General features: G+C 53.3%; 1 protein-coding gene across 1 annotated transcript in view; it reads right to left on the bottom strand.

The window, feature by feature from the left end:
- Positions 1–2,056: 2,056 nt before the first annotated feature.
- Positions 2,057–14,498, bottom strand: part of GPR137C (G protein-coupled receptor 137C) — a 20,143-nt gene continuing 7,701 nt past the window's right edge. The window contains exons 8-14 of the mRNA XM_027905165.1: positions 12,151–12,236; positions 7,660–7,801; positions 6,749–6,977; positions 4,119–4,268; positions 3,467–3,589; positions 3,265–3,380; positions 2,057–2,429 (exon numbers count right to left, since the gene is read on the bottom strand). Coding sequence (XP_027760966.1) covers positions 2,285–2,429; positions 3,265–3,380; positions 3,467–3,589; positions 4,119–4,268; positions 6,749–6,977; positions 7,660–7,801; positions 12,151–12,236 — 991 coding nt within the window. The 3' untranslated portion in view covers positions 2,057–2,284. The remainder of the gene's footprint in view (positions 2,430–3,264; positions 3,381–3,466; positions 3,590–4,118; positions 4,269–6,748; positions 6,978–7,659; positions 7,802–12,150; positions 12,237–14,498) is intronic.

The following is a 14,498-nucleotide window of genomic DNA, read 5'->3' as shown; positions in this document are numbered from 1 at the left end:
AAGGTTTAATGAAAGGCAACTATGCATTAAAAAAGTCATTGTACTTCTCAGCTATAAATTACTTCAGTAAAACACGGGACCGGCCCCGGGAGGAGCGGCCGGATCGGAAACCACCGGACAAAAGGAGTAAAACCCAAAGGCTTTGCCAGTCGCTCAGGGGTCCATCAGCAACGAGACTCACTGCCCTGACCTGCCATCCCAAATCCAGGAAGATCGTAGTGTGGGTGTGTGCTTCAGTGCAATAGGAACAATGAGCCTGTAGCCCTTGGATTTTGTATATATTTTTTTTTAATTATTCTTATTTTTTCTCTTTTTTTTTTTTTTTTTAAATTTTTTTTTTTTGCACTACACTCCTTTCCCTCCGAAGAAAAAACTTAAAGTGCTCCTAGTGCTTTGGAATTTAAGCAAGAACAGGGGCCACGAGCGTCACTTACTGTCTTTGGTGACTTATGGGAGCAGAAGGAAGGGGGAACACGCCGGGCCCTTCATCAGCTTTGCCATAAGCCAAGCAGTGATTGAGATGGAGCGACCTGTTCCTGCCAGGAGACAGGTGAGCAGCCAGGGTGGAGCTCTGGGGGCAGGTACTCGAGCGAGAGGGTGTGCTGAGAGTTGCCATCTTTGCCTTCTCCAAAAAAAGAAGCAGGGCTTGCTGCTCTTTTTGGGCCAGGGAGAGAGAAGCAGGGGAGAGCAGGGAAGGGACAGCACAGACCACGCACAGGGACTGGGTGGGACAAGTGACATCGAGCCCAGCACAAGCAAGAGGTGAGGGGTGACTGGTGAGGAGAGGCCGGGGCTGCCCCAGGGCTGGGGGTTCCCTCACACACAGCCCAGACACGGAGGCTGCCTCAGGGTCCCCACAGCTCCCAGAACATCATCCCCCCACAGCACTCCCTGCCCAGGGGCAGCCTGGGGGTTGAGCAGCACGAGGCAGGTTAAAAGCAGTTCCAGTGTGGGTTGGCACCCGTGGCCAGAGCAGCTCCCGCTGGAGCCTCCACCCAAAGCTGCTTCGCTCATCCCTACAGCAGGCTCGGGGACAAGCCAGGAATGACACCAAGCCTCATCTCCAAGAGCCCAGGCCGGGATCCAACTTGGCTACTTTGCTTCAGGAGAGACAGGGGAACCTCTCCCACCCTGTGTACTCCAGTGGGAGGGCTCCAGGCCCTGGAGGGCACAGCAAGGAGCCCAGGGATCAGATCCCCGTGATTTCTGCCCCTTCCCTCTGCAACAGCACACTCCACAGGCAGCCAGACACCTCCTGCACCTCAGTGGGGACCCCACCAGTTCACATTCACTTCAGGTTAAAACTCTTGGTTATCTGCTAAATGCAATTTAATACTGAGGGGGACGAGGGGACCCCACCGTGGGTGACGAGGAGGGGGAGCAGGGCTGCTCTCAGCACCCCCCCGGGGGTCCAGCAGCCCTGGATTCACACACATTCCTGCACACACACTCCTGCTGAGCCAGCTTCCAAGCTCTCCCTGAAGGGAAAAGCCAGCCCCTCTCCCTCTGCCATCAGGTTGGTCACAATGCCAGTAGGAACAGACGTCCCCCTCAGCTCTGAGCCCAGGTGGGACAGGTCAGCGGCCACGTGGGACGAGGACCAGGAGTCAGAGCAAGACCCCCCTCAGCCCCAAGGCCTCACCCAGCCCTGCCAGGTGGGAATATGGCACAGAAAGCTTGAGCATCCAGCACGGGAGGCCCTGCCCGGACAGAGCTCCCGCTCCCAGCGAGTCAGGGTGCAGGGTACTTCACGGAACACGCCTCTGCAGGAAGACAGTGCCTCTCCCAGTTATGGATGTGCAATTAAAAAGAGTAACTAGAACAGTCTCAGACCGAGCACAGCCCGAGCAAGATTCGTTCCTTCCAAGTGTGCAGATAAAAAGTGCAAATACGCATTTGATGTTTCTTTTTCTAGTGAGGAAGCTCTGGTGCATTTAGCTGCCAACATCTCGAAGACCAGACCGAGGAGAGAGAAAAAAAAAAAAAAAAAGAAAAAAAAAAAAAAAAAAAAAAAAAAAAAAAAAAAAAAAAAAAAAAAAAAAAAAAAAAAAAAAAAAAGCTTCCAGAGAGTTCAGCTTCACTTTGCTACATGGTACCTTAAAGTCACAGTTCTCTTTACTCACTGCCCGCAGCCTTCGGCTCAGTCCCGCGCGCAGCTGCGGCAGGTCGTGGAATGTTTGTGTCATGAGTTAGATGCTTCAGGGGAGGAGGAGGAGGAGGAAAAGAGAAAACCAGGTTACAATCCTATACATGAATGCCACTCTGGGAAATGGAGGGAGCCTCCTCAGTTCTGTGGGGCAGGGTAGGAGCTGTGGTGGTTGCTCTCCGAGCCGCCGGCGGCGCAGAGCAAGGGCGCGCTGTCCGCGGGGGTCCCGCCGTCATTCCCGGCCAGGGAACCGTAGAAGCCCGAGCACTGAGGGGTGGCCAAGCTGCAGGGGGAGACAGAAAACACACAGGTGGACTCTTAAGAGATGAGTAATTTGGCTTCTCTGGTGCTGGGAGACTCCCAGCACTGCTCAGGGTATCCAAATCTGCAGGCACAGTATCTCCGAGGAGCCCGGCTGTGATCAAACAGCACAAGGAGAAGAGCACCAGGCCCTACAGCACGGGTCAAGAAGAGCCAGAATCCTCTGAACTCCTCACTACACCCCTGGGCAGCAAGTGGAAAGGAAGTGAAGTGTTCAAGGCTAGGCTGGATGGGGCTTGGAGCAACCTGGTCCAGTGGAAGGTGTCCCTGCTGCGGCAGGGGCTTGGAATTAGATGGTTTGTGAGGTCCCTTCCAACTCAGCATTCCATGGTTCTGTGATGACAGGGCTGCCAGGTTTCCCTGTACAGTTTTGCTGGGGATACCTGACTGTTCTCCCCCACACCAGGGGTTCCTGCAATGCTTTGTCCCAGTTGGCTCCCAGAGATCATCTCCCCTCCCAGGATTTCCCCACCTCTGGAGATCATTTCAGAGCCCTCTGCCCACAGCTGAGGGAGGATCCTAGAAAGACCAGTCCCCCTGGATGAGGTCTGTCTGTAAATCACTGTGTATTTCAACCTGTGGACACCATCCACACATCCATCTCCGTGGTCACTTCTGTCTAATAAAAACCAGCTCCTTGCGAGCTGCAGAAGGAACAAAACCTCAGTCAGAAGACTCTCTATCCCGTGCACCTTTCCCAAGCTGCGCCTTCCACTAATTTTTTTTTTCCCCTCAGAGCAGAAGCCAGGAGCTCTGTCCTTCCCCCCAGGGCAGCAGGATGGCAGTACAACACTCACCCTCCTTCTCTGGCCCCGAGCCGCGACAGGTCGTCGTCGCTGTCGTAGCGCCTCGGATTGTCAAAGAAATAGGCTCTGGAGCTGTAACTGTGGCTGTTCACCATCCCTGCTGGAGTCTGCCAACGAGAAAGGAGTCAGGCCAGAAGTCAAAATACACCTGACAGTCCTCCCAGGTGCCCTGGGGTAGCTTGCTCAGGCCTACCAGGTTCTGGCTCAGCCTCTGAGCCCGGAAGAACAGCACCACGAAGGTGGTTGGCACCAGCTCCCAGAGGAAAAGGACCACTCCAAACACCACATACTCCTCGCTGCTCACTTCCACGTGCACCTGTGGAAGGCAAGTCAGACAGGTCCCTGCATGATCCCTGCCATCCACAGAGCTCCCAAAAGCCGGAACTGGGAATGCAGAGAAGACCCTTCCGAAGGCAGAAGTCCCTAAGCCAGTCAGTGCCCCTCACCTGGATGCTGCTACTGGTTTTGCTGGGCTGGTTCTGTTCATGTGCCACCAGGGCTCCCTCCCCACACCAGTGACTCTCCCTCTCACACAGCCATGCCTGATTAAGCATTGCTTTTTCTGCTCTAGTTGACTTGTCCCTCCTCTCCCCCAAAAGAGGAGTTGCCAGGCTGAAAGGGAAGAGTAGAACAGGGAAATCCTTCCTGAAGGAGTGGCTGGATAGGGGAAGACTCAGGTTTGCTGGGTGGAGAGAGCAAGCAGGGCTTCTGGAGGCAGAAATCCAGCTCCTCTAGGGGTTCAGCTCCCCAGACGCCCTCCCAAAGCCCCTTTTCATCCTGCCAGGATGAGGAGTGACTGCCTTTCACTTCACTGGCTCTGGACTGGGGGGGTCACAGACACTCACCTTGTCTGAAAGGTTGTCCCAGCCATAGTTAAAAGGACCAGGAACATTGTCTGGAGATATGGCCACAGCTACCAGGTTATAGCAAGCCCTTGAGGAATACAGAAGAGCCACTACAGATCCCACAAGAATAGCCTGGCAGACAGATGTTCCCTAGAATAGGGAGAAATAAAAGAGCTTTAATACAGAGCTGTGATTTTCTTTTCCCCTTCCCTTAAATTCACCAGAAGCTGTGCAGGCAAGAACGACCCAGAACATTTGTTTGTTGTTGCTGAAATATTCAGAGCTGGTTAAAAGCTTTTTCATGTGATGAGTTCATTCCAGGAACAGATCCACACAGCCAGTGTCACCTGGGAGCAGGGAAGATCTGAGGCACAGGAGTGTCACTGTCAGGATCTTATCAGTCAGCTTCAAGCTGGTGGTCCAGGGAGATGCTATTCCACTTGCTTCCTTCCCATGGGAGTCTCCACAAGGCCAGCAAACAACCACCAGGAAAATCAACTGGCTGCTTCTGTGCCCTGATCAGGCTCTGTAAGCAGAGATGCTCACCCAGCCCCATTCACTGCAGCAGCTCAGCACCCCAACATCACACACGGTGTTTGTTTGGGAAAGAAACCCAAATGTTTGGGGTGGGCAAAAGGACCCAGTGCCTGAACCCCAAAAACTCAAAGGGAGCCCACAGGAAACACAGAGAGAGACTATTTACAAGGGCCTGGAGTGACAGGATGAGGGGGAATGGATTCAAACTGACAAAAAAAATAGGATTAGATTAGATATTAGGAAGGAATTCTTCCCTGTGAGGGCAGCGAGGCCCTGGCAGAGATTTCCCAGAGAAGCTGTGGCTGCCCCATCCTTGGGGGTTGGACAGCGCTTGGAGCAACCTGGGCTAGTAGAAGGTGTCCCTGCCTGTGGCAGAGGGGTAGAACTGGATGATCTTTAAGGTCCCTTCCAACCCAAACCATTCTGGGATTCTGTGACAAGCCAGGCTTTGCTAAATACACCCATGGAGCCCTTTAATAGCTACTGGGAGGCACCAAGTCAGTGGGTGGCCAGATGAACACGTGCCAGCAGCTCCCTTGCCTTTGTGTTTAGGCAGAGAATCTGCAGGGGAGGCTCATCTCCCTGACCTGCTCCACATCCCAGCTGGGCTGTGCCAGCCCTGTTTTCCTGGCTCTGGAGATCAAGGCAGTGTCTTGAAGTGCTGCTAACGAGGTGACAGCCCCAAAGCCCAGGATCACATCCTGCTGCCACCCTCAGCTGAGCCCTTGGTGTCCAGGCCGGCACAACGAAAGGCTGGTGAGGCAAATCTGCAGCTCACAAAGGACCACAGGACAGGATCTGGCTGCAGTCCCAGCCTCCTTCCCGTGGCTCCAGCCTTTCACCTTCGGTGGTGGAGGCAGCAGCCTCCAAGCCTTGCTGGATGGCTTTGAGGCAGCAGGTTCCCAGCTGGAGTTCAGGAGGCAGGACAACCTTTCCAGGTATTTGTCCCCAACCTTTTTCCTGCAGCCCCTTCACACAGGAAATCAAGGGATGCCCCCAGGGCAGGGAAGGGAAGCAGGGACCTGCAGCAGCCAGGCTGAGTATCCAACTGGAGAACAGGCTTCCCTGGAGCACGTTGTTCAAGAGCACGGCCCCACAGGCAGCCTCAGGCATGGAAGGAGAGGAAGTTCCTGTGCCAGGTGAACTTGGCAAGTTAATCAGTGTCCAGATCCAGTCAGAGCTGGATACCAGGCCCAAGCAGGCAGGGATGTGAGCAGGTTCTCAGCTGAGACGGCTCCTGTCTCACTGCAGCTGCAACTTATGGTTCACACATCTTGGATTCTGGGAAACCACCAATGCTCTCAGCTGCCTAAGGAGCCAGGCATCTCTTACAGAAAGCTTCAGCTTCAACCTTAACCTGGCTAGGCTCAGATTTTTCCTGCAGATGTTTCCAGGCTCATCAGGAGCCTGCTGTCTGCCCTTCCCAGCAGGTCAGGCCCCCACAGCCTGGAATCCCTGCCTTTGACAGGGGTGATATGGCTTCCCAGAGGAACAGGAGGCAGCTCAAGTGCACATTTAATTACAGCCTCCTGCCACACTGCTGGCAGCTCATCCGCTCTCCTACCTGCTGGAAAAGAGCTGTGTGTGTTCAGACCTGAACTTCTGCCTTGGGGCAGGACCTACAGCAACTTCTCCTCCCCTTCCAAGGTGCTCATCTCATCCAGGACATCTGGACTGCTGGGGGAGGGCGGAACCCCTTTGCAAAGAATCGTTGTGCACCTGCCACAGGTAACACACACAATGCTGCAAGTTTTACTGTCAACAGTGATAATGCACTGCCAAAACTGCATCTGCTGCTCTTGGGAGAACCCTCTCATCCAGGCAAAACCTATGTTTTCTAAGCCTGAAGAGCACAGGCAGCTCATAAATCCCTCAAAGCTGCAGACAAGGCATTCCCTTAAAATCAGGGGAGGATCATTCCCACAGCAGGGACACGCACTCTCTGGAGGGAGGAGTCCAAGAGCTGCCACCTCCTCTCTGGAAGGAACATTTGAGCAAGAGCAGCTCAGGTGTCACCGCGCCCTGAGCGAGCACACCCGGGGCTAGCTGAGAATCCAGCTGTGCAGCCCCAGGGGAATTGATGATTCCCCTACCTTGGACTCGAGGTAGACGTTGGCTGAAGACATCTTTCCCAGCTTGCACATGCAGCCAGCCAGCGAGATGGCACAGAGGATGAAGAGGCTGTCGTTGACCAGGGCGCGGGCCAGGACCGTCCACCTCAGCTGGCTCTCGGGGACCTCCCCGTGGATCAGCATCGCACAGGTCAGATTCACCACCAGGAAGAGGAGGCTGGTGAAGATGGAGCCCAGGTACAGCAGGACCCTGGAGGGACGGGGAAAGGGGGAGAAACGGAGTTGGGAGTGAGACAAGGCTTATTCTTGCACCACCCTCCTGTCTCACCAGGCCCTCCCAGCACGCCCAGTGCTCTGCCTGCTGGGAAGATCAGGCATTCCAGCAACTTTCAGTGGCTGCACTTACAGCCCAAGCCTGCAGAGCGCTTGTTGGAGCTGCTCACATGAGCAGAGTAAGCAGTCATGAGTTACAAAGACTCATCTTCTGACAGTCAGGTTCTTATCTTGCAGATTTTAAGTGTTGCTCCAGCTCTGCATTAACTCCAGTCAATAAGCCGTGGGTCATCACAACCACTGTAACTTCTTTGAAAGCCACTGGAGATCGCGTTTCCCAGCGTGGTTTTCCCTGGAAATGGTTGGGAAGCACCTGGGCTGCACAAACAGGGGTCTCACCCACTGCCCAAGCCTTATCCTGCAGATCTTTTCTGGGGTGGGACAGCTCGGAATGACCTTGAGAGTTCATCCAGTTTGTTACTGGGGTGCTTGATCTTCCTGGGCACCCTTGAACCTCCCAGTCCCCCTCCAACGCTGATCCTTTTCCAGAGCACAGGTGTGGAATCAGCTCCGCTCACCCTCTGGGGGTCTGAACCTCCCACTCCCAGCCCTGCAGCGAGTTCCCCTTAAGCCACGAAGGTCAGAACAGCATCACTTACTTGTACTTGTTGAATTCAGCTGCACATTTCACTTTGAATATGACCTGGAGGAAAGATTTGCACAGTGTTACTTCACATGACCTGCGGTTTCTTTTAAGCTTAGTCAAGAGATTAACAGGGGAGCCAGAAACCACTTGGACACCTCCAAGGACTCCAGATTATTTATCAGCACCAAGTCTTGCACTGGACCCAAAAAAATGGTCCTTTTTTCCCCCCTTGTAAAAACCCAGCCCAAATATAGGTGCCCACATTACCCCGTATGTAACAAGGATTTTAACACTCCACTTGAAGGATTTCAAGAAAAGCAAGGAGTTCAGCACTTCATAATCATTAAAATCCTTCAAAAATACATTTCCTTTGTCCAGTGTTCTGGGCTGCTTATTTTAGGACCTCAACCACGCTGGATTTCTATGTTAGAGAAGGCTGCTCGAGCTGCTGTGCTTCAGCAAGACAAATAGCTGATCTAAAATAGCCCTCTGGTCTGTTTGATCATAGACCTGCCAGCTGGAAAAAGCACTTGGAACTCACAGCCCCCCTCCATCCTTATGATGTTTGTAGGACAAATTCACCTGAAAAGTAACTCCAGAGGTGGAAGGTTGGAGCACACAGGGGCAGGACCTGACCCTAAGGAATCAGGGAGGGTTTAGGAAGGTGCTGACACTCCCAAGTCAGAGCTCAGATGTGAGTTCCTGCTGCAAGGGGACAGGGAAACAGTGCTCACACTGATCAGGAAAACAGCAGGAAAACAAGGGGGGGGTCGTGTCCTGCGAAAAATGCAGCTCCAGGTACAGATCCCAGCAGGAAGGATCCCAGTCACGGGCAAAGCTCATGTCCTGACTGGAGACTTTGAAGGAACTTGCGAAGAGAACCATCCAGGCAGATCCAGCACACCTGCACTTGTGGGGATCACTGCACAGGGGTGGAGGTTCAGATTCCCTTCTCCTCCCTTTCCCTGTCAGCTCCCAGGCTGTGGCTGCAGAGAGGGATCACTCATCTCCTACAAAGCACCCTTAGTCAGCTTTTTTTTTTTTTTTTTTTTTCCCCCTGCTGGGATTCCTTGGCTCCTGCCTTCCAGCCAGCACCGAGGCAGAAATGGCACACAAGCTTCAGGAATCCAGGGCCTTGCCAAGAGGATTTCCAGAGACATTTCAGGATCTGATCAGGTTGTCTGATCCCCTGTAGTAGTTTCAAGCATCTCAAAGGGTATCAGACAGCGCCAGTGCCTGTCTCCTCTCCCTGCCAGTTTGAGGGGGGATGAGCTCAAGCAGCACTTAGTGGGGAACAAGACAGAGCTCTCAGCAGAGGGAGGGATCCATCCCCATGGATGTTCTAGGCTATCCTGTTCTCCTGGCCTACACCATCCCAGAGAAGAGCAGAAGTGTGGCACAGTCCACTCTGAGCCCTAAAACTCATCTGTTTTACACTGAACCTGTGCCTTGGAAGGACCGTGTGGTGACTTTCAAACAGAAATATCCTTGAATCCTTCTTAGTTTGCCCGCAGGTTATGTTCAGGCACTTTGGGAGTGGCACAGAATCAGGAAGGTTGGAAAAGCCCTCGAAAATCATCAAGTGCAACCATTAATCCACCACTAAACCATGTCACCAAATGCCATATCCACGTTTGTTTTCTTAACTTTCCCAGGGATGGTGACTCCACCACTGCCCTGGAGAGCCTGTTCCAACGCCTGACCACCCTTTTCAGTGAGGAATTTTTTCCCCAATATCCAACCTAAACCTCCCCTGGTGCAATTGAGGCCGTTTCCTCTTGTCCTGTCAAAACAGACAGGAAGGACTTTTCCAGCTGGGAAATCCTCCCATTTGGGCAGCACAGAAATCCATCTGAGGTATCTGTAACCACAGCCCCTGAACGGCACTGCAGAGTCCCTGGCTTGTATTCCAGCTGGGAATTTTGCACTCTCAGCTGAGAGCAGCCCCTCAGCCGAGCAGGGAAGCGCCCCTGGCTCGCAGGAAGATGCTGGATGTGCAGGACTCTCCCAAAACTCTCCCCCCTAAGGCTCCAGGGATTAAGGCACACAAAGCTGAGTCAGGGTTAAGAGTGCAACAGCAACTTGAGCCTCAGGCTTGGCCTGCTGCCATGAAAAGCAAGAGGGAGACCACAGCTCCAGCCTTAGGCTTTTATTAGCCCCCAGCTAATTATTCCTACAACTTCAGGAAGAGGACAGGCATCACTGGGTCTGGTGTTTTCAGTTATTAAGACTGATAACCTATCTGAAGGTTGCTTTTCCTTCCTAGGGACTGGGTCAGTAGGTGACACCAGCGTTCCTCTGGGTTCTCAGCCTTGAGACAAGCTTTGAGTCTCCCTGCACAGGGCTCTGCTGCTTTCAGAGCCCAAGGACAGCTGATGTAGAGGGTCCTGCTGTGAGGAATCCAGCATGGAGAGCTGAGGAGCAGTCCTGTTCTCCAGAAAGAGAGGAAACACAGCCCCCTGCCCCCAAACAGGTGCTTTAGGAGCAGCAATCCTTGCAAACTGAACAGTTTCCTTGGGATCTGAGCTGAGAGCGGCCCAAGGAGGCAGGTGTGAAAATAAGGAGCAGTTTTGGCAACACTCGGTTACCTTTCCAGAGCCACAGATCCTTTGAGCACTTCACATCAGCCAGATTTGGGAAGAAGGGGAGGGGAATTACACACCTCCAAGTGCCCCCATGATGCTGGAGGCTTTTGGCTTTGTGGAGGGGGGGATAAATCACATAAAAGTGATTCCCTTGCTCCCAGCACAGCCCAGAAAGTGAACTTGCTGAGGATATGTTTAAGACACACACTCATCCTTAGAAGGTGCACTAGAGGGTGTCACAGCTGCTAAGAGAAGGTGACAGATGCCAGATCCCACAGGTGGCTCCAAGGACCACTTCCAGTATCCCAAAAAGCCAGGATCTTAACCCCAAACACGGAGACGACTTCAGCTTGGTTTTGGTACAGCCATTCACAACAGATCCAAAAGATCCAGGAGAGCCAGGAACTTACTGTCTGATGGAATCAAAACCTCTCTTGCTCCATAAAGAAACCACGAATTTGGGCTCCACAGATACAAGACATAACCGTGCCCTGCCCTAGCACAGCCCTCACTCAGCTGCAGGAGCATCCACAGACAGATCCATTCCCTCAGCAGAGTGAGATAATTGGAGCACAGCCCGGGCTATTTTGGGATTACACCCCGTAACAAATGTTCAAACCCCCACCCACCCCTCAGAGGAAAAGTTGGAACTATCCACGAGGAGGATCTCTCACCATCCCCACTAATACTGAGATCATTCTCTGCCATCACGAGCACAGGGTACAACTCGCTCGTTCCCTGATTTCCTAGAATAGCTGGTTGCCAGTGTGGACACCTGTTCATCTGGGAAACATGGGAATCAGCAGCTATGGGATGAGGCATTCTGGAGTTTAAGTGACCCCTTACCAGCTGTCCCTCCGAGGCAGAGGGCACTGCCAGGTGTCTGCTACACAAGGAAGGTGCAAGAAAGGACGGAGGCTTTTCCAGTTTTCCATCTGAGAAGGGAGGTACAGGACAGAAAGGACAAACATATCCAGAGCAGTCAGAGCAGGAAGGGATGGAAGAGGCTGATGTCATCTTAATCAGATGGAGCACTCAAGAGAAACCCAGACTGTTAGAGGGCTCTGGCCACGCCAGCCACCAGTCCCACCACTCCAGCATTCCTTACTCATCCCTGCACCAGCTGCTGATTCCCAGGAGAGCAGAGTGCTCAAGAAGGTCTTTGAAAGGGTCAAGGTGGGGGTTGTAGCTACATTTCACAGAATCACTGAGATGACAAAGACCTCTGAGATCATCGAGTCCCCCCTGTGTCCCAGTGCAGAGCACCGAGTGCCATGGCCGGTCCTTCCTTGGGCACCTCCAGGGACGGGAACTCCAAACCTCCCTGGGCAGCCCCTTCCAATGTTTAACAACCCTTTCCAATAACAAAATTCCTCTTGATGCCCAACCTGAACCTCCCCTGTCACATCTTGAGGCTGTTTCCTCTCCTGTCTCTTGTTCCCTGGGAGCAGAGCCCACCCTGCCCTGGCTCCCCCCTCCTGTCAGGGATTGCAGAGCCAGAAGGTCCCACCTGAGCCTCCTTTTCTCCAGGCTGAGCCTTCCCAGCTCCCTCCATGTATTTCCATTTCCATGTCCCAGGGAAAAGCAGGAACTGGCAGGCTCTTGGGAAGGGTGGCATCACTCAAGTTTGGACATGAGCAAGGAGTGACAGGACAACAGGGAACAGCTTCACACAGAGAGGGCAGGGGTAGATGGGATATTGGGAAGGAATTGTTGGCTGTGAGGGTGGTGAGGCCAAGGCACAAGTTGCCCAGAGAAGCTGTGGCTGCCCCTGGATCCCTGGAAGTGTCCAAGGCCAGGTTGGAGCAATCTGGGCTAGTGGAAGGTGTCCCTGCCCGTGGCACAGCTTTGGAACAAGATGAGCTTTAAGGTCCCTTCCAACCCAAACCATTCTGGGATTCTATGGAAAAGAAATACACCTCCCACGTTCGTTCTGTCAGGACTCTGCATCCCCTCAGGAATCTCAGGAGCCAGGAGGGCATAGGAAGAGGATAACTTCTCCCAACTGAAAGGAGAACACCAGCCAGTTTAAGAATTTAAGAATTTAAGCCCCAAAACAGCCTGGAGCGCCAAGTAATGCCAGTTCTCCATGGGCATCTGTTCCCTGGAGCCTCTTCCCCATCACCATTTCATGCTCAGCTTCTCCACAGCTCCGTAAATCAAGCAGGATCAGCTCAAATGACAGCACAGGCCACGTTTTCTTCCACTGATGCCATTTCTCCAGCATCTCCACAAAGGAGGCACTGTGTACAGAGACAATGAGCCAGGCCCTCAGCACAGCAGCAGCCTGTGCTTTTATCCCAGGACATCTCGGATCAGGATCCCACCCCCAGAGCAGAAGCAGCCCGGGGTCCTTCTGCAGGTCCTTCTGATTGCTACCCATCAGCCCTCAAAAACTGGGAATGGATGGGCACGTTCTGCTGGAAGTCACATCACTAAACACACCAGTCGAGTGTAGATCTTGAGATGGGAGCCAGAAAAGCACCAGAGGCTTTAGGTCCACCCCAGCTCCACTCTTCCTCCAAACCTCTGGAGCTTCACTACCACCACTGTGTGATCAACCCAAAAGCACCACAGAGTGCAGGGAAGTGTCAGATCCTCCCTGGAGCCCAGCGGGCAGACCCACTTTCACAAGTCACTTTATCCTTCCCCACTCCAGATTCTGAGCTCTTATTTCCTCAGGCAGGATTTCCCTTGGCTCTAGGTTTTCAAGGAGAAAGAAATGGGATGTATGCAGTGTTCACTGAAAAAAAAAACAAGTATCATGGGAGGAAGGGAAGCCTGGGAATCTATTTGGATTTACTTTCAGGGAACCTTTAAACAAGCCTGGAGAGAGGCAAATCTGCTGCTGAGTCCAGCGACCGAGAGGGAAAAGAGAAATGCAGCCACTTTGTGGAGCAGATCACAGGATCCCTGCTTTTCAAGGGACACAAACCCCTCCTGGCTGGAGCAATTGGTAGGTCAGGCTGCCTTTAAACAGACAAGATGGATTGTGCACACTCTGCACCATTTGTTATCCCGCTGCCACTCAACCAACACCACATCCAGCACCGACAGCTTTGGCAACAGGCAGCTCACCCCCGGCTGCCAGGTGTTTATTCCAGGAGCAAGGAAAAGGAGGGGGGGGGGGTGGAAAAAGAACCGAGAAAAGCTGAACAACCCAACTGCTCCAAGTCTCCCCATCGTCATGTGAGCGCTGATGTCCTCGGGAAAATGAAATCATAACTCCCCTGGGTGACACATCGGAGCGACGGAGCGATTTCGCTGTGTGCTAGCGATTCCTTTGTGAGGGCTGGGGAACAGCTGAGAGCTGCAGAGCAAAGAATCCCCACAAACAACAAACAACAAAGCTGGAAGGAAAAAAAAAAAGTGCTGCCTATTTACGAAACGAGCCACCAAGCCGGGGAGGGCAGGCGAGCAAAAAAAGGGCTGCTCGGGAGAAACTGGAGCAGAAACAAAATATTCAGGGGAGGGGAGGGGAAGGGAGGGGAGAGAGGAGGCTTTGAGAGATAAAGACAAGTGGACATGGGGAAAGGAGGGTAAAAAATCACGACACAAGTGATGGGAAGCCCAGAAAAGGAGGGATACGCTCGGTGACAACAACAAGCGGCTCCGCGCTGTCCCAGCAGCGATGGTTTTGCCGGCAAGGGGCCCCCCTGTCCTGCCCCAGGCTGTTGTCTGAGGGACCTCAGGCTTTTGGGTCGGTTTATTTTTCTTTTTTTTTTGTCTGACAACAAGCTGCAGAACAACAAGCCCAGCTCGCAGCGGAGCGATGGAGAGAAGGAGGGAGCGCAGCAACAATAGCAGAAGAGGCTCTGGCTGGTGACGTAATGGTTGGCATCACTCCAGGCCAGAGCAGCCCCTGCTGCTGCCACTTTCTGGTCCCCTTTGGAGAACGGGAATCAATTAAAAAAAAGATGCAAAGCAGTCCCCCTTCCCAAGTGATTCCCCCCCCACCCCCCGCCACGCAATGCCTCTGGGTTGCAAAGAGGAAAATCCCACCTGGGAGCAGGGCATACCCCTGCACCCCCAAATCCCAAATTCAGGGCATGAGGCTCTTTCCACCACCACCCCCCTCCTCCTCGGGGTCTGCAGTCAGGGCACAGCCCTGCACCCAAAACCCCTGATGCTGGGATTCAGGGCACGCTTTTTGCTCACACCATCCCCCCTAAATCCCTCCCCCCCCCTCCATCCAAGGCTGGATTCAGTGCACAATCCCTGTGCCTCCCCTCAAGCCTGGATTCAGGGCACAATTCCTGCATCCTAC

The sequence above is a fragment of the Empidonax traillii genome, unplaced genomic scaffold (genome assembly GCF_003031625.1).
Source record: "Empidonax traillii isolate 1590-97213 ecotype Southwest subspecies unplaced genomic scaffold, ASM303162v1 scaffold1128:size488575, whole genome shotgun sequence".
NCBI lineage: Eukaryota > Metazoa > Chordata > Aves > Passeriformes > Tyrannidae > Empidonax > Empidonax traillii.
Note: the sequence above shows the minus strand (reverse complement) of the source record. Positions and strands in the feature narration are given on the sequence as shown.